Source organism: Opisthocomus hoazin, chromosome 1 (genome assembly GCF_030867145.1).
Source record: "Opisthocomus hoazin isolate bOpiHoa1 chromosome 1, bOpiHoa1.hap1, whole genome shotgun sequence".
NCBI classification, from domain to species: domain Eukaryota; kingdom Metazoa; phylum Chordata; class Aves; order Opisthocomiformes; family Opisthocomidae; genus Opisthocomus; species Opisthocomus hoazin.
Window position 1 is genome coordinate 49173049 of NC_134414.1, and position 19537 is coordinate 49192585.

Below are 19537 nucleotides of genomic sequence, written 5' to 3' on the forward strand. Positions count from 1 at the left end.
GTTAAAGAGCCGCCCGGCGCGGCGGAGGCGGGAGGTGTGAGCTGAGGCGAGCATGAGCGGGCGCGGCGGCGTCCCGGTAACGGCGGCAGGTAGCTGCTGCGCGGGCACCGGCCTGGCGTCGAGCCTCGGGGATACCGCCTCGGGAGGGGGGGGAGCGAGAGGGGGAAGGGGAAGGGGGCTGCCGAGCGCGGTATGTCCCCGCGGCTCCCGTCCCCTTCGCCGCCCTAGGCCGGGCAGCCGTCGGGGCACGGCCTGACGGAGGGGGGAGGCCGTGAGGGAGAGGTAGCGGGTCCCGGAGCCCCTCGAGGGCTGGGACTGGCCTCGGGGAGGGGAGCGAGTCCTTCCCGAGGGCTTCCCGCCGCCCGGGGCTCGCTGCCCGCCTGCGGCTGGCCGGCAGCCCCTTCCCGGCGCCCCGCCTCCGGCTCGCCGTTCAGCCACTGGGTAACGCGGGGCTGGCTGGCACCGGGGGGGAGGCGGCTGTCCCGAAGCCCTGCAGTGCCCGCGTTTGGGGTCTCAGCTGCTCTCCGCGGGTAGATTTGGCTTCGTCGCCGTTTTGTTTCTTCTGGTGGCTTTTTTGGTTGTTGCTTGTTAATTTATTTTGTTTTAAGTGGCCTTTTCACTGTCCGTTCTTGTCTCGTTTTCACAGGTTCAATGTATTTTTACTTCTTCGTATCAGCCTTATTTATCAGCTTCACATGTCAGTAGGTCCAAGCCAAAGCTAACTTTGTTTTTCTTAGTCTTTTAAATGTTTCTGGCTCCTTAAAAATGATTGACAGTCTCTTCCCAAAACCTTCAGGATGGCCCTAGAAAGTCAAAATGATAATTTCCTTTTTTTTCTCTCTCCCCCCCCCCCCCCCCCCGCCCCCCTCCCCGCCTTCATTTTTCTTCTCCCTCTCTTCCAGGTGTAGCTTAGTGTTATGGGTGATTCGAAAGAAGCTAAAATGCAGATAACACCAGAAACTCCAGGACGAGTCACAGTCCTGAATCCGTTTGAAAGTCCCAGTGATTATTATACTCTTCAGGAGCAGATTGTCTCCAGTCCTTTGGTCTTTAAATCAACAAAATCCTCATCTGTAAGATCTAGTCTTTAGTTGTCTATACAGATGTAGTGCTAATTTTTGAAATGCATTAAAAAGTGTATTTTATTTAGCGTGCTTTGACATATCTACTAAGACAAAGAATTTTGGTGGCATTGAGTATTTCTTCTGATTACAGCTGTATGCTGTTTTTAATACTAACATTGTCAATTAGTCTTCCTACCTTCATGTTTTTTTTTCTTTAGATATCAGGTGTATCAGTAGATTGGCATACACCCACTAAGTGACAAAAGCAGTTGAAAGTAGATAAAGGACAGTGGTTGGATGTGGTGCTCTTGTCCCACTTAAAGTGGAAAAAAACCACTTCCTACTTATAACTAAGCAGGCTGGATGCAAGTAAAACTTAATTGCACTTCTGTTGTGAGCTGTTTGCATGTTCACAATATCAAGTTAATGATTTTATGTATACGTAGCATTTTTTAGTTGCAAATTACATTCTGGTTTGCACTTGGAATTATTTTCTGACAAACAGAGATGTTGCTGTGCTAATGAAACTAAAAAGACTCACTTGGTAGATCATTTTTGAAACAGATATTTGAGCAGTATTTTGTAATTAAGTGTTAAATAAAGGGGTGAAGCTGCTTTATTTCTGAAGTGGGTTTTGTTGTGCGCTATGCATGGCATTATGAGGGAGATTTTGCGGGATGCATATGGGGTTGCAACTCCAAAGTCGTCACGGAAATGTGAGGTGAAAGGAAGGGTGCTCTGTTATTTGGATAACGTGAGTTAGATACGGACACTTGGTTTGCATGGAACCGCAATTTTGATTGTGGCAATCTAGAAGCAACTAAATTTTACCCCAATTCTGTATCTTTAGTAGATCTGTCCTCAGAAATTGAGAAGAAATTGACACCTCAGTTTGTAATTATTAGTCTTTCTGCTATAATTATAATATTACTAAAACCTTCTGCTTTATATTAGCTTGTAAATCATTATAATAGCACTACCAGGATAAAGAAGCCTGGTTGACTTACTCTTTTTTTTTTTTAAAGTAGATCATTTAAATAGAAACTCTTTTTATTGTCTTTGACAGAAACTATATGGAAGTTATGATTGCCTTGTTGCATTCAGATATGTCCTGTGGTTTTATTTTTATTTTTTTAGACTAGCAAGCATTAAGATGTCCCATTTCTTTTTTTAGACACCAGGAAAATTTAGATGGTCTATTGATCAGCTTGCTCTAATAAATCCTGTGGAAATTGACTCGGAGGATGTTCGACGCCAAGCAATGTATTTGAGTCATGCTAGGTAACTTACCATCTGTTTTCATGCAGTTAAGTTAGCTTGAATACTAGAACACTGTTCTTTTGCTCTATTGACATTTCAACACAGCATTAAAGACTTTTATTCAAATCTTCTGACAGATTTTTATGTGTCCCTGATGTGGGTATAATATTTAGATAAGGCTGCCTCTGTGTCACTTTTTTTTTAATGTTAAGAACTGCTGATCCTCTCTGATTGCAGTTTGGAAGCCAGCCAGATAAAAGCAATCAATGGAAGCAAGAAAATGTCTTGCTAGTGATTGTTACCAAGCTACCTCTCCTGCTCCTTGTCACAACACAATTTATCTTCTCAGTGTTCCATACTGAGACCTGTGAAGCGTAGGCTCCTTTGGCATTTCTGACTCCTGCAGCAGGGTAGAACTAGGAAAGCTAGCTAGGTGAGCCAGTACCCTTTTTGAAAGGTATAGATTGGATTTAATGTGAAGGAGAGAAGACCAATAAGCTTGCTGTCTTGGAGGAGGAGGAGACTGCTAGTTACTTGAAATAATTTGGGGATCTTGTTCTTGACATTTTCCTTTCTCTGAAAATAACTTCCATGCGGAAAACAAATGAGTAAGTAAAACAGGCTTGGTATTCACAGCTCATCTTACACACTCATAGTGCAGAACAGCATGTCAAGGGAAGGCCACTATGGTGGTTCCTGTAGACACTCCCATACATTTCTCAGGTACAAACTCGCACAGAAGATTGCACCTCATGGCATGAAGCACCGCAGTAATAGAATAATAAAACAGTCCTCCATCCTGTTTACACCTATAGGACTTTCAGGTCCTGTTAGCGAAATGAAACACAGACAGAGGGCTGTTTATGAGAAGAGTCCTCTGAATAGTCATAGAATCATAGAATGCTTTGGGTTGGAAGGGACCTTTAGAGACCATCTAGCCCAACCCCCCTGCACTGAACAGGGACATCTTCAACTAGACCAGGTTGCTCAGAGCCCTGTCCAACCTGGCCTTGAATGTTTCCAGGGATGGGACCCCCACTGCCTCTCTGAGCAACCTGTTCCAGTGTTTCACCACCCTTATCGTAAAAAATTTCTTCCTTATACCTAGTGTAAATCTGCCATCTCTTGTTTCTAAATTGGATGCTATGCTATTAGATGTTAAGTATTAAAAAAATCTGTACTGTGTCTTGCTCACTGTGTGTCACATCTGCAAGTGCTCTGTTGCCTGAGATTGCATACGAGACTGACTTGGTTTTATTCTTGTTAAATACCTATGACATTTTCACTTTGTTATTTTCTTGGAGTTACACGCTGATGAAAAAACATCCTCTTCTGCACTAACCAGCATTTTTAGTGAGAGCTGTTTTCCCACATCCCCTCTTTCTCCTTTGGAATCTGACTTGCAAAGATGCTTATTACTCATGATCCACTATGCATACATATACAATGATAGTATGCTTATTTTTTTGGTACAGTAACTGAATTTTGTGCAAGTGTCTTTATAGAACTGTCACTTTAGCATCATCTAGGCTGACGTAGTTGAAGATGGCGTGTCGAAGTATTGCGGATCTATTCAAAGTCTGATTAGCATCAGAGGGCCACGAGGGAAAGCTTGTGGATGTATTAGGTGCATCTACATGTGTTTGTGTAGCTAATAATGTCTGTTATCTGACTGATTTCTAAAATTATTCAAGGGTAATTCAGGTATACTAACTGTGTATGAAAATATTACGTGATTCAGCTAAGATGATGATCAATAGTCATTCTGAAATTTTTCTCAAGCTTAGAAGCTGCATAGTAGTAACAAAGTGAGACTTGAATGTGACTGTTAAAGGAAGTGTAAATGTAGAATCTCACACTTCATCTGAAGATGGCTGATGTAACTACAATATTTTTTTTTTAAACTAGGTTAAAAGCTGTGTAAAAGACTGTGCTATTTGAGCCAAACTGAAATGCAATATTGTATCCTGAACTGAACAAAATATGGCAGACTAGCTATTTGAAAGGGGGAACTCTCTGCTGGGAAAGTGGGCTGTGTCAGGAATTTGGGTACACAAACGTTCCATGAGTATCTTCTGCTGCCCTTTTGTTTCTTACAGCTCAGGGTTTTTTTCTGCTTGATTTTGTAGTGAGATTCTTTGTAAGCCTAATCTCATGGCACCTTTAATAGTAAAATCTATTCATACAAGTTCAACATAACTAGATGGATTATTTTGGAAGATCAGTTATGATTGAGTTTTTGTCCAGATAAAATACTTACTGATACAAGGAGTAAATAGAAGATTTGCAAATATGTACTTACAAGTGGTACAGATCTTTTTCAAATGAACTGAAGTAACTGAGAAGTGCATTTATATTTCTGCATTTATAGTATGAGATCATTACATACAACAGTAAAAACATAACAAGATTTAGGTTTTAATGCAATTTAATTTATAATGTTTCTCTTTAGTATCTGTAAAAGATTATGTGGTTGGACTTGACTTTTTTTTTCTACTTACGTGATGGTTTTGAATTGAGTTATTTTTCATTTGTTACTTAGAATTGATAAGGAGACAGAAGACAGGAGGCAAAAAGCCATTGAGGAGGTAATAAAACTTTCTATGCTATCAAGTATTGATTTGTTTTACCTATGTACCTACAAAAAAGATCCATGTCTGTTACAGGTTTTCAAAACCCAGAAGCCTATTATATTCTACTGGTCAGTAAGAAAGTAATTTTACGTCCTCATCCCTTGCAGTTGTAGCTGGAATCCACGTGGTCTTTTTCTTGCCATTTTCTTTCACACACCTGTAGGTCAAAACGGCAGATTTTGTTCCTTTCATGTTGCCCGACTAGTAGCAACGTAGGTGTAAGATAACTCTTATAAATACTTAATTTAAGGTTAAAAATAATGATTATTTGGAGTTTTACAGTAACTGTTAGTGTTAGGTAGCTTAGTTTCTTTTATTGCATTTTTAAAAATATAGCAGAACGTTCGTGATTTTTTTGTTTCTTCCAAAATCTGCTTAGTTGGAGGCAAGACTTTCTTCTAGTAGCTTGTAATTCTTTCCATCCATTTTTCATTTTATTTTCTACTATCCATTTGTCTAGCAGAGATGGAAGAGTGTTTCAAATCTTCACTACAGAAATCTTCAATGTTAATTCAATTAAAAAAAAAAAGACGCTCTGATAGGCAAGTCTTCCTTAGTGTTATTGACCTTTTTATATTGTATCATGCTGTTACCAGTTTCTGCCTCTATAAACAAAAAATATGGTTTATGATTCCATAAAGGTGCTGTGTAGTTGACCTGCAGCTAAGATACTCTGTTGTTCAAAATCCCCTTTAAAAAGCGTATTTCTTCTTTGTCAGGCATATGGATTATGCAGCTGAACAGCTTGAAACCAAGTCTCTGATAAAAATTATGCCTTTAATAGTTGGGTGTTTCCAGCTGAGCTTTTATCATTTGCTTCGAGTCTTGCTTTTATTGTGAGAACAGGATTTGCCTTATATTTCTTGCAGCTATGTAATAATGTTCATCTCCTAAGCATCAGGGAGTTCTAGAGCGCAACTGTGACAGCAGATAGAATTTTTGGTTCAAAGAAAGACTGAAGTGCCAGTACTCATAAATGTTTCACTGCTAACCATTTTAGCCAAATACACCAATAATATTGCTAAAAACCCTCCATTGTCCACTTCTTTTACTGTTACGACAGTGTCTTCTTTAGCACACCTGCGAAATAGCTTAATTGTTAAAATGCAACAATTAAACAAACTGAAAATTTGAAGAGAATTATATTAAACTACTGTGCAATAAGTATGGTAGAGACAATTCAGATTTTAAAATGAGTAGTGTTAAATGAAACTTTTGTAAAGTTTTCACCCTGCAGACTTGAAAGATCTGAGGTGGTATGTGTCGTAAAGAACATGAGGATCTTCTTCAAATCAAATTGTTTTTTCTTTAACCTCTCTGGGCCTGAAATAATGAAATATATTTTGGGTATAAGGGACAACTATACAGACAACTTCCTTTGGGGAAGGAAGAGTTAAAATTCTTAAAATACAGATCTGTGAGTAGCCAAAGGTATGACTTAATTTTTTCTTGTTCAGGGTACTAATCTAAATTGAAGTTGAGAGTCTCCAATTTTTAAAAGTGCTAAGATGGTTTGTTTCTATTCTACTCTAGTTTTTCACAAAAAGACTCATAGTTCCTTCTCCTTGGACTGAACATGAAGGCAAGCAAGTTTCTCAGTTTAATTCAACTAAATGTAAGTTGTTTTTGTGTGTCCACCCAAAATTATGTAGCTTTTGGAGAAATTATCAAACATATTTTTTTTCAACTTCAATTTAAATTTTAAGAACCAATAATACAAGATGGCACAACTGATAGATTTTTTTTTAATGTTCTCTTCAAGTGCTTTCTTTGTTTAAAATCATTTATTAATCTAGAATCTTACATCACTTTTCCTTTTTGTTATTTTTGGTTCCTGTTCTTAAATCTTTTTTTCTTTAGTAACCTGTCTTCGTCCAGTTTAATTTACACTCACAACTTTGCTGCGTCAATACTGGTAACAGCCAAGTCTTTTACTTTGCTCTTTTCTTCTGACATCTACACATCTGACTTACTCTGACTTCTTTTCTGCCAATATAAGTATATGGGAAACCGAATTCCGTATTCTTCTACCCTTACTTGCTATGGCAATTCCTGTTGTCCCATTAGTGTCCTTCTAGCTCACTGTCACTGCACATAGGTTTGTGGGTTTTCAAAGTTTATTTTGTATATGCCATTATTAGATTTCATTATTAATGCTGCTGTTATTAAAGTTTATATATAACCAACAATACATAGTAAATGGAATGTCAGCTATAAAGTATTGTTTGCATTCGGTATTGTTTGGTAGGCAATTCTTAAATAAGTGTTTGGGGATTTTTGCAATATTTGGAAGATGCTAAACTGTTAAAATTTTTTTATCAAGGAGATGCAGCTTGTGGATAGTGTATTTTCAGTTGTCAGTTGCAAGATCTTGACTTCTTGGGCAGGGCCATGGTCCTAGGCCTGGGAAAGTGAGTGATGAAAGAAAATGGTCTAATGTGTTCCTTAGCTGTATAAAAAGGGTGGAGTGGTAGATTCTTCATTTTTGTCTTCAAGTCAGACTGCATGATCTTCTTGAAATGTGTTTTACTTGAACACAGCCTGTTTGGCTAAGCGTAAACTGGGTTTGTTTTAGATCTCTGTAATGTAGAGGAGGCTGCAGGATTTGGGCAAAGTTGCTGCTAGTCTTAAGGTTCTTTTTGAATAGACAGGAACTGAAATTCTCTTGATCAGCTGTAATGGTAACCTTCTGTCAGTACTCCTTTCTAGTATCTTTAAAACTTTGATGCAAAGATTTTGTTTAGTTATTTTTATTTAGTATTAGTATTTAGTATTAAATAATTTAGTAATAGTAATTAAATAGTTAATTAAATTTAAAAAGTCATATTAAATATTCTAACTTACTGCTGCTAGGTTTCAAAACTCTGTATGCGATGCATGCTTAAAGTTCTTGTCTGTTTTACAGCTATAAATATAAATAACATTTCTCCAATTGGAAGACAGCTAGCTTTGCAGACTGGGAAAAGCAATGGTGGGTAAAAGGCAATGTCTGAAATTACAGGCTTCCTCTGAAGCGAAATAACCCATTTTTAATGACTATTTAATTTCAAAAGGGAATTTTTTTTTGTTAATATTCCTGTAGAAATAATTGGTTTTGAACTGAACAGTGCTATTAATTTTACTGTCCTTTTCTCAGAGTAATTTAATTCTATTACTTCTGAACAATATGAAACAATGTAAAAACTGAGGTCCTCTGTAGACTGTAGAGTGCATTTTTTCCAACTCTGTACACTTTTTCTGAATTGAAAAGTGAATACAAGCCTCAGGTTTATGGGTAAATTGCAGTTTCATGAAACCTTTAATGTGTTTGATCGTTTTGGGTTACAGAACCTTGTTTATTTTCTCTGCCAAATAAATAGCAGAAATCTTAAGACATCTTTTAAACTATTTCATTTTAGATAAATAGGTAGTAGTTTTCCCCAGGATATTTTGATGATCTTTCTCCCATTTGCTTTTGAATCCTTCCTTTCTTCAGAGACCTCCCTCCTCATTTAAGAATGCCTCTCTAGAGGCTTTTATGTTACAACCCTTGTTTTTTTTTATCTCTTGCCCCGAGTGTGCTGCATATAGTGTTGTCAAATTAGAATCCTAGGTTTAATTAACAGTTTTCCTTATTGCAACTGTAATTTTAATGGCTCATCTGCAATGCAATTTGAAAGTGAATTTTTGTTTCTACAGTTTTAGTAGAAGGTCACTGCAAGCTAATTTTGTTGGTTTTATTCATTGCAGCTGCTTGTCAGACAGTACTGTCTTTGCCAGTGGATTTTAATTTAGAGAAAATACTAGGTATGTCATGTACTATCTAAATTTAATTATGAATGTCTAAATAGAAAACTTGTTTTTGTATTTGCTGGTTTTTTTGTCTTACGAAAAATTGAAAACAATGTATGAATAAAAGTTTTAAGTATGTGTTCTAAATAGTTACTTTGTGTTGCGTGCGACATCTGACTTAAATGATATGATTTGAAAGTAGACATAAAGGTAAAAGAGGAGGGGTATGGAGAAAACTGGAAATTGATTAACAGTTCTGAATGCATAAAAGGTAGCGAGCAGACAACACACCCTGCCTCCCCCAAGCAGAGCTGTTGTAGGTGCAGGTTTCTGGCCGTAGGGCTGATAGCCCAGCCTTGCCTTGAGCAAAGCTATGCTGTAATGCTGTGCCTTTTAACTTAACTGAAGCCATGGCAGTGACTTGAAGTTGTGTGGCCGCAAAAAAGCCACGACCACTGAGTGGGGAGACAAGAGTCCAAATTAACTGTCCGATTATAACTGCTGCATGAAGCAGTTCCTGCCAGGTTCTTGGGTGAGGGGCTTGGAAAGGCCTGTTCTTGCAGCTCAAATATGGGAGTAGTGGGTATAGCCAGCTCAGAGGTTTTTGGCTGCATGCTGCTATCCCAGTATTGAAGTTCACAGTGCTGATCGTGGGTCATCAAAATCAAAGCGGAAAAGCAGCACCGTATCTGTTGCTTTCATGTTTGGTCTTAACAAACACATCCATCAATGCATAGTTTGTGAATTCATGAAAACTTTCTTCTGTAAGAAATAGCCAATTAGAATAGAGCAAGAGCGAAAAACTAAAATAATCTGGTAAGTCTCAGCATATTTTAATGGGTCTTTTTTAAGACCTGTGTGCTTTTCTGTTTTTTAAGATCTGTGTGCTCTTCTGACTGTAAACTGCTAACTGCTTTGACTTCAAGTTGAATCTGGTTTGTCTTTGGATGTATTGCCATGACTGTCAAGGTGTGTAGGAGACCTGAAAGAAAGGTCTAGTTTTACTTGGGTAGTATAATAACCCCTTTTTCACAACTCAGATGTGAACAATAATACAATTTGGGGAAAAGACCAGTAAGTAGATGCCAGCCAATATTTATTTATTTATTTCTTTTAAATGCAGATGTCAGCATTAAAGGACGATAGGCAGAAGTGGAACCTTAGTAGACAAGAGTCAACTTTTTGTAATGATAACAAGTGATCCTTTGAGATAGGTGACTAGATTAATTCCTTGCTATATTGGTAAATTGGATTAAATGTTTTAATTTAGTTATGTATGTCTCTGTAGTGGAAGATATTTTTTTTTTTCTTGTCGTCTTATTGGAAATTCTCCCCCACGTTTCTAGGCGAATATTTTAGAACTGATGAATTTGCAGATCAGTCCCAGGAAAATCTGAGCTCTTCATCACTCAGAAGAAAGCTGTTTTTAGAAGAAAATGGAAGCGTATCTGAGTGTTTGTCCACTTCTCTGCGTAGTCCATGCGGTAGTCAGCCGCTTGGCATGCTTTGTTCCATTGATATATCTCCAGTGCGGTGCACAAGCCCCCTGGAAACATCCAGTTCAGTAAGTAGCCTGTTTTGGGGGCTGGGTGGGATATGACTCTGCCAGCACAGGAGTAGTTCTTAAAGCAGGCTGCAATGATTCTGTGTTCTAACAGACTTCATAAGATGAACAACCATGTTTTTAATAAGCTACAACTGCTTTATGAGAGAGTAGATGTTAGACCAAAGGGTGGGGTGATTTATGTGGTGGTTTTTTTTTTTCAAATTCAAAATTGAGAAAAAAATTGTGTGAACCAAAAAAGTCTTGAAAGAATATATTACTGTTTATAACATCAAGTTATTATATTGCATTGCTATTCTTTTGAATAGAAGGAATTATACTTTTATGAATAGGAATTAGGAATTGATACATAGACGAGACTTGCTGGAAGCATGTTGAAACCATTTTTTTTCATAAAACAAGTATACAAAAAAAAGGCTTGTTTAAATCCATGAACTGCTGTCTGAAATACTACTTGATATGAACAGGTGATACAGTTGTTTCCTTTATAGCTCGTAAACTCATTTGTGGTGGAAGAAACGACTTGTAGCTCTTTGAATGTGGTGCTAACTATTCTTTTTTCTTTTCCATTGACTAGAGATTTCAGATGAATAGACATTTATTAGAACACAGAACATAATGCCTGGTTTTTAAATTAAGCAAGATGAGTCTTATTCCCGGGTGGACATAGCACAGCTAAACTGGTTTAGGTGGTACGATTTCATCTGTTTGGCAGCTGAAGTGCATGGAAAAAAATACCATAGCAAGAGTGTGGCTTCAAAAAAAATAAGTCTTCGCTATGGTAACCTAGTAAAGAATTCCCACAACATAATTATACTGCTACAAGTGACTTTTCTTTTTGCACCATACTCTTAAGCAAGATCACAATCGTTGTTCTCTTTTGTCTGCTGCCGAGTTAAATAATTCAGATCATATGGATTCCATTAAAATATATATAGTGACTGGCTTTCTTCTGCATTGCTATGAGTAAGAAATTGAGATTAAATACTTGACTGTATACACAGATAGCATTAACTCCCTGTTTAGGCTTCTCATAGTTCTTAAATATAATGGATATTATAGTCTTTGTTGGTACCATGTGACAGTTTGAGTCCACTGCTCTTTTCTGATGTGGAGGCATAAAGTCAAAGTGAAGAGCTGCAAGTGGAATATTTAAGCTAAACTAATGATAAAGATTGTCATTGTACAGCATTAGTTTTCCTCAGTGCTGCCATATTAAGTTTTTTAATTAGAAAACTTTCTATATATACATATTACTCAAAATTTAAGTTATCAAAACATGCTTTTTTGTTGTTTGTTTGTTTGTTGCTGAAGGGACAGTTTTCCTCAAGTCCTATTCAGGGAGGAACAAGGGCTTATAGTCTGGGAAGTATAACCAGTCCCACATTTCCAGAGGGGTCTCCTGCGCATAATGGTTCTCCTACTTTTTCACCAATTGCTTTTCACATAAGAAAGACACCACTGTCAGGTATGTTTTAATTGTATATGTGTTATTCTTTCTTGATGTACATATTTTGATTATAAAAACTGCATTCTTACTGGAATGTGCTTGGCAGAGCAGCAGTCTCCTCCTACATGACACATTTACTGTTGAGCAGTAAACCATCTTAATGATGCGAAACAGCAGAGTGTATCTGCCTGCAAAAATCAGCTAGGGAAGATGTTTTAGAAGAAGGAATTGAGACCTAATAGAAGTGGAAAAAAAAGTAAAGGATTGATCTGGTTTGAGGAGGGGTTTTAAAGCCATAAGCCTGAACTAAGGTCAAAATTCTGGTTTAGCCCAGCCTGAAGCATTTTAATTGGACAAAGACTGTTCAGCTTGAGTTTTCAAATCATGTGATCATAAAGATTATTTGAAATAAAACTGACTAGTGAAGAAATCATGAGCATTTTGTGTCCTTTTTTCTCTAGAAAATGTCAGTATTTCATGTTTCATCCATTGCCTGGAAAGACTTAACACCATGTTTATACACGATTTTGCTCTGAGCCTTGTGGTATTTCAACATTGTTATATGCGGAGATTACATAGGTATTTTCACACTTGTTTGATTTTTTCTTCAAAATTTTATTGTTACCCCAAATTTTTTTAGGTGCCTATACAATCTGCGTAGTTATATTTTTTTGGAAGAAAGCCACAGAACCAGCCTTCACACGTTTTTCCTGTGAACAGCGTGTGGTATTGCCATTTGAAAATGCAAGGCCTCTGATACAGTAAACAATGTCATAGGAAACAAATTTAGAAATAGGATAAAAACTTGCTTTTACTGTGGAGCTGGGAGGCAGTGCTCAGTGAAAAACTATGTAGTTGGCTGTAATTATTCGGAGGATAACTTTGTTCTTTTTTTTTTTTTTCCCCCCTCCTGTTCTGTGGACAGATCAAAGAAAATTTACATTTCGTTCTCCAGATATTCCTTCTTCAAATAGAATGACACCCCCAAGTACAAGAAGTCCTTACATAGATGGTTGTTCTCCAATTAAAAATTGTTCTCCTATGAGTCTTGGAGCATGCAGAGGAGCTGCCCAGTATCAGACTTCCGTCATTAGAATACCAATTGCAGTTGAGAATTGTGGTGAGGATGAGGAAAACAAGGAGAACGTTTCTCCAGCTGAAGCTCGGTTCCCAGAAATGGATAATGGAATAAATTTATGTCAGCAAGACGGGGATGCTTTTGCACGTGGTACACATCTCGTGGTAGCGACTGTGTCTATTGCATCAGATCACTCAGAAGCTTGTCATAAAAGGTTGTCGTCATTTCAGGATATAGAAGGCTCAAAGGAGAACAACACTGTAGATATGGCCGATGCAGCTGAAGTGTCAGAGGAAAACACTTGGATAAAAGAAACAGATGGCAACAGAAATGCACCAATGACCAGCTTTATGACAGGGATTACTTTCAGTATTGAGAACTCTCGCATGTGCATGTCACCTCTCGCAGAAAGCAGCGCACTTCCTTGTGACAACAGCAGTATTCAGGTAAAAAGAAAAATCTTTTTTTGCTTCTCTGTAAAACTGAGCTCAACGTACTAACTTTGGGGATGTATTCCATTCTGGCTGTAATTGTTTTCTCTCACTGGATGTGGCATGCAGGTTGTATTGTGTTTTTTTTATTCCTCCCCCTCCTTTTGCCTCTCTCGGTGGAGTCAGCATAGCAATTATAAAATATTTTTGTGTTATGATGTACAGTAATATGTTTTAACTTAATGCAAACTAATTTTGACAGAGCTGTTCACAATTTCCTTTTGCTGTTAACTGATGGTTTGTTGGATTAAGTTCTGTTAATCGAATGCAAGTCATGTCAGGTGTGAGAATCTGAGGGGTTTATTGGTGATAAACTGCAGTACAGTTTTAAAGCCCTGCTTCTTGATTTCAGGTGGACAGTGGTTACAATACACAGACTTGTGGAAGCAGCATTATGGATACTGCGGGGGCTGAAAACAGTTGCAGAGAAAATGATGTGAATACTAACGCGTTTCAGAATAAATCTCAGCTGCTTAAGACAAAGGTAGGAGTTAAATTGTGATACAAAAGTGACAGGCTTTCCATCTAAAGCACCCATTCCCTGTTTTATTCCTTTTCAGGGAGCCTGAAGGGGGAAACTGTCTTGTGATAATAGAGAGCATGTTAATGTAGCATCATTTCAAGTACTATATTGAAAACAAGGACTAAATGCAGGACAATTATTGTAAGCTGGCAGTAAAATTAGTGCGTTCTATTACAAGCAAAGGTAGTTTGAGGAGACTAAAGTATGTACATAGAAGGTAGTTGCGAGGCTGCTCATGACTTCTGATGTATTTTAGTCTGTCTCTTATTTTTCTTGTTCTTGCTGGATTTTTTTTATTGCTAAGTTTTTAAATGTGTGCATGTGGAAAAGCACATTTTTGGGGAAAAAACTAGCCTCGAGTTTTCTGCACCATACCTGGCATGCTGACCTGGTGGGGGACTTTTCTGCTTGGGTACAGTCTTTTGATTACAAGCCCTTTGATGCCCTATCTTAAAAACAAACTACAAAACACAGTAAATATCTAGCAAGACTCCCAAGCTCTTAATCTTGTGACTAATGGGAAGGAGTTCGACTTCTTCCAGAGAATGGAAAGCAAGGCTAGTTTCTTTGGAGGAGAGAGCAAAGATCATCTCTCAGTAATTATGGTTGTACGGTCTTACATGCTTCATAGTTTATGGTCTACTGCTTCGTGTCGTTTACCACCTGAAGGGGAGACAGTACTGGCCAGTGGTACCAGATTATAAAAGGACTCAAATAAGCCCATTCAGCCCTGATTTCACTTGTGTACCTGACATGCTGATAGCCACTTCTCTGCCGAGGGAAAGAGCGGATTGGTGGTGTCTTGTAGACCATTGACACCAAATTTTGAACTCTGCTCATGTAAGATTAGGATAACTGTGCCCTCACGGGAAGAATAAATGGGTATTTTATCTTTAACTTCTAAAAATACCCATCTGCTCCGAGGTCTTGCCCCAGTCACCCTGCTGGACATGGTTTTATACATGTGGGTGTATTCATCAGAATGAGTTGTCTAATGCCAAACCTGTCCTAGGGACTGACCAGTGTCATGCAGCTGTCTTCTCCCACTCCTGGTCTTCCAGTTGCTAGGTCCCAGCTAAACCCAGCTTTGCAGTTTGGATTAGGATTTAAGTGTGGAGACATTAAGTACTCCATTCAACCCTCACAACAGAGAACCCAGAGAGAACGAAAAGAAGAAAGCATGGACCTTGCTGGCTGAAAGAATCCAGGCTGGCTCATTCAGAGCTTGTGTGATCTGAAAAGAGATTCTTGCAGAGAGCGCATCTCCAAGATTTGTGCAGAGAAAATGTCATCTTTCATTTCTTTTTCATTTCAGACAGGGAGAGATGCAAGGCCAAGATGCTAATTGTAACTTTAAATTTTCAGATAGTAAGTTTGGATCTTGTTTCTTTTGGGGAATTTTTGTGCAAATGGTTTTACAATTAACTTTTCCTTATTAACCTAGGAATGTTCCCTTTTAAACCATAAGGACAATCAGTTGCTGAGAGCAAAATCTCCTGAGAAGCAATCCTGTTTCCAAAAAGCAAAAACACATAGCACAGTATTCGGTCAGAATACAACTTGCAACATTTCTGCCTGGAAACATAAAAATGAAAATCAAATTCAGGGGTTTCACAAAAATGGTATGTAATTTTCTGATGGAGAGCTTATATTGTATTGTCTAATAAATTTTTATATGTATGACGTCACTTACGTAGATTATACATACTATTTTGCTTTTTTTAATGCATATGTAATAAATTGTCTGGAAGTTTTTAAATAATGTGGGATTTTTCAGGTCTTATTAGCAAATTTATGGGTATCATTAAGCGATCCTTTTGAAAATTAAGGCAGCTAGACTTGGTACAAAGAAATGGTAGTGTTTTGTCAGAACGGTGTTCCTTTTGTGGTTAGGGTCGATTCCATGAGGGGGCTTGTTTGAAAGGTCGGATATAATTTCAGCTCCAAGAGGAATATTTTGGATAGTCGGAGCAAACCTCGGGTTACTTGCGTAGGAGCTAATGTAGCTGCACACACACGTGCGTTTTAAGACACAAGTCCTAAAGGCACGAGGGAAATTTTTCTTTTGGGGGAGAGAGAAAGGAAAGGCGTATTAGTTTTGATTTGGATTGCTTTTCCCCCGATCAGATTTCCAGTGTGGCTTCAGGAGTGCCAGCACTGGTACCGAGGACTAGACAGAAGCGAACTTCTGGGGGTGCGGCGAGAGCAGGGCGGGGGGAACAGGAGTGGGGTGTCCGTCTGTCAGTGTCGGTCTGAAGTAACAGTGATGAAACTCAGCTGTGACTTTCACCAGGAAAGAATAAAACCGTGGAGTTCCAGAAACGGGTCCCTGGAATATCTGTATGTTTTATAGTAGACTGCAAGCGGTTAAAAATGTTTGCTTTGATTTTAATACCAGGCTAGTCCTTTTAAGTTTCCCTTGAGAACAGCTGCATGAAAATTGCACCCCAGTTATGGAAATTACATATTTTTCCACCATTAAAAAAAAAAGTTTAATTCTCTTAGTAATAAAATAAGCTATATGTCAGCAGAAGCCTTTTAGCGTGACTCTTTGACCATTTTTTTCCGTGGTTTGACAGAAATCAAGGAAAAGGACAGGTGACCGAAATCGCTTAATAGGAAAATAGAATCTCTTTCCCCTAAACAAGCAGTTCTTACTCTTAAAACTGTACATCTGTCAGTTAGCTTTCCTAGCTACTTAAGTAACATGTACTATTGGTTACTTTAAAATGAAATATAGTGTTGTTACCCTAGTAGTTGTATGAGTAATAATCTTGAAGTTGGTGACCTGACTCCACCGGTGTCTCCTTAGAACACTTGTGTCCAAGTGGGTGCTCTCGTGCCTTTTTGAAGGAGCGTTAAGGGGGTGCAGGAAGGTTAATTGGTCTCACTACATCGTTAAGAGAATGGTGCAGTCTTCCTTCTATTGAAGTAAAACGTTACACTTCTACTTCCCTCTCGCGTTTAATTCCCAATGTTATTACATCTGCTTACAGAAGCTACCGAAATATTTAGATAAGCATTTAGAAATATAACTAATTTTTCATGCCACTTGCAAAAAGCATTAATATAAACAAACTCAATACTTTCAAGAAAACCACTGATGAACAAAGTAATGGAATGAGGAGGGTCTGGAAGCCCTCAACTCCCTGTGCCTAATTAAATCAGCATTAGTTAAATGTGATTGGATTTGTTTAAAAGAACATTCTGGAATTTATAAATGTGAATGGGGGAGGAAAACCATACTGTAATCTTCTGGCCCTAGTGACTAAGAGGGGAAGAAGAAATAAGGGAAATACTGAGATTTCAGGGCTCCGTGTTTGCAGAGCTCTGAAGTCAACTTTGTTGGATTAATCAAAAAGAAAAGTCCATTCTAGTACGTGCTCTGGGTGAGGTAGTCTGTCTGTCTTTTCGTAGCGAGGATATCCAGTCCCAGGATGGAACGGGATGGAAGTTCTGCTTCCTCTTCCATTCCCCAGCCCACAGACAGGCTGGTCCCAAACAGACAGACCGTGGCCGACGAGTCCTTGCTGGCCCACCAGGCCTGAAACAGTTGGTCAGGCCTGAGTTTGAAGGCAGCTGACAACACAGATGTCGAAATGGGAGGTGTGAGCGGAATCGCACAGCATTAAAGGGCAGCAAGTTAGACCGGAGACTTGTGCACCAGCCTTCTATGAATGGAACAGTTCTTGAAATATTTTCATTGATAACTTGTCAGTGAAGGCTTTCTGAAAAATATACTTAAAAGGAAACATCTACACCATCAATAAAGCATCATTTGGTTTTAGTTCTCACATTGCAAAAATAATAATTAAAAAAAAATTACCTTAGATTTCTGACCAGCAAACACGACATGCATTATTTTTACTTCCATAGCAATTTAATCAGCATTTCTGTGATGCGTATCTGATTGACAGTAATTGAACCCAACATCCCAAATTATCTATTTCACGATCTTGAAACAGTGCCCTGCTAAAAGCTGGAAATACACTGAACTGGTAACTGTTAGGGGGTAAATTTTGTTGAAGTAGAGAACGAACTCGGACTTCTGGAAAACGAATTTATTGAACAGTGCCTTCAAAACGTTCTTAGCTTTAGCTTGTAAGGTTTGTAGCTCAAAAGCAAGACATGGCTTGTCTGAAATTCAGATGTTACTTATCGCCTTCCATCTTTTCTGTCTCATGATAATTCTCTGTAACAGTAATCAACTGAAAGGGTGAATTTCAGGTTTCCAGACTGTAGACAGGATTTATTTTTGCGAGTGTGATTACTAGAAGTAGTAGTCATGTTGATGTAAAGGGGAAGATGAAAAGCAGGTTGGTCCAAATTACGGTCCATTTCTGAACTGTTCAGCATGATATGTATAACTAAGATTTGTTTTTTTTAATTAAAAGTTTTGATTCTCTATAATATGTTCAATGATCATAGGCTTTCAAAGTATTTACAAATAAACAGGCAATCACTAAAATATTTAATTGCACCTGCTTAAGTATTTTCTTCATGGCAGAAATGAGTGAATGTGAGAAGCAATTAAGGATCCCCCCAAATAAATTGTATTTTCTGTCCTGTTTTATAGTCCTCAGATGGGAATTATTTATTTTATGAAAACATGCATATTTTTTTATTCTGTTTATGTAATTGTTTTGTAGAAGAAACCTACTGTGCAAATTGCTGTGGAACTCCTTTGACCACTCTGTTTCTCTGGCTGTACCTAATGCATTGGTTGGCACGTCTTGCACAAAAGGGGTCATTGTTTACATTAATTTCAGTAGTTTTAATGAGAGTCCTTTAACATGTATACCTGTAAATGGAGTAGTGAAACAGAATAAAGACATCTCCTTCACACCTAGATCCTTTGTGTTGCTTTCCTTGCAGCACCTGCCTGTGGCACAGGTACGTGTGTGTGGTGTGGGTGGGGACTGTGGGGAGCAGGGGAAGGGGAGCCGGCAAGGGGCGCGGCAAGCTTTTGCTCTCGTATCTACAGTTAAAAACAGGGCTCAGTTACTGTAATAGATGGTGCTGAAGGGGAAGTGCAGTACCAGTTACAGACCCAGAGCTCTGCCCGTCCTTCTTGAAACTTGCCCTACTTGGGACTGCAGTTTCTCAGCTTTGAGAGCTCGGAATTGGCAGCAGCAGTACGGGTCTGTGGGGGCTGAAGCTGGAATGAAAACTGCTGTAATCCCAGGATTCCCAGATTACAGCTGGAGGATAGTTTTACTGAAAGGGGCTTCCAGAATTCAACAGCAACCACCTCAAAGAAAGCTCAGTCTCCTTAGTCCGCGTGGCAGGAGGGTCAGCATGTACTTCAGTCCCCACAGCACAAAATCCGTGCTCCAGGCAACGGAACTTGACTGCAGCAATGCAGTTCAAGGCACAAAATGTTTGGGGTGTTTTGAGAATTCTAACTCTCCAGCATCTTGGCAACACAAACTCAAGTGATCACTGCAAAACTTGTTACTTATGGATTTCTGTGTAACAAAAGTGATAGTTTCCATCCCTTTTTTTTTAAGGCAGTTCCTCAGAGGCTTTAAGGTCTAGGACAAAGACTAACGCGCTCTTACGGTACGGTTTCTCTGTCCATCTGCATATATACACCCAGCTAACCTGGTACAAGAGAGAACTTTCCCAGAGGGAAGTGCAAGTCTGGAGTTTATATTTCAGGAGTAAATTCCGTTAGCACTTAAGACCAGTAACTGGCACAAT

At 38.7% G+C, this 19537-nt stretch overlaps 1 protein-coding gene across 3 annotated transcripts; it reads left to right on the forward strand.

Annotated features, from left to right (window-relative positions):
- Window positions 1-12: 12 nt before the first annotated feature.
- On the forward strand, window positions 13-18673 carry BORA (BORA aurora kinase A activator). 3 transcript variants are annotated; one of them, XM_075422924.1, is made up of 13 exons: window positions 13-89; window positions 903-1073; window positions 2239-2345; window positions 4867-4912; window positions 6491-6572; window positions 7863-7928; window positions 8687-8743; window positions 10075-10292; window positions 11607-11760; window positions 12668-13266; window positions 13664-13795; window positions 15279-15456; window positions 18484-18673. In XM_075422924.1, exons 2-13 carry the CDS (start codon window positions 918-920, stop codon window positions 18624-18626), a joined length of 1938 nt encoding a protein of 645 aa, XP_075279039.1. In that variant the 5' UTR covers window positions 13-89; window positions 903-917; the 3' UTR covers window positions 18627-18673. The 3 variants fall into 3 exon arrangements, with proteins under 3 accessions (XP_075279039.1, XP_075279059.1, XP_075279050.1); XM_075422944.1 differs by having other exon boundaries at window positions 17252-18576; XM_075422935.1 differs by having other exon boundaries at window positions 54-76.
- The last annotated feature ends 864 nt before the right edge of the window (window positions 18674-19537 follow it).

Excerpts from the sequence above, each read along its gene's own strand:
- BORA (XM_075422924.1), top strand. The coding sequence starts at position 918 with ATGGGTGATTCGAAAGAAGCTAAAATGCAGATAACACCAGAAACTCCA. Across the intron at positions 8,744-10,074 it reads TAATTTAGAGAAAATACTAG|GCGAATATTTTAGAACTGAT; the intron begins GTATGTCATGTA and ends CCACGTTTCTAG. Across the intron at positions 13,267-13,663 it reads GTGACAACAGCAGTATTCAG|GTGGACAGTGGTTACAATAC; the intron begins GTAAAAAGAAAA and ends TCTTGATTTCAG.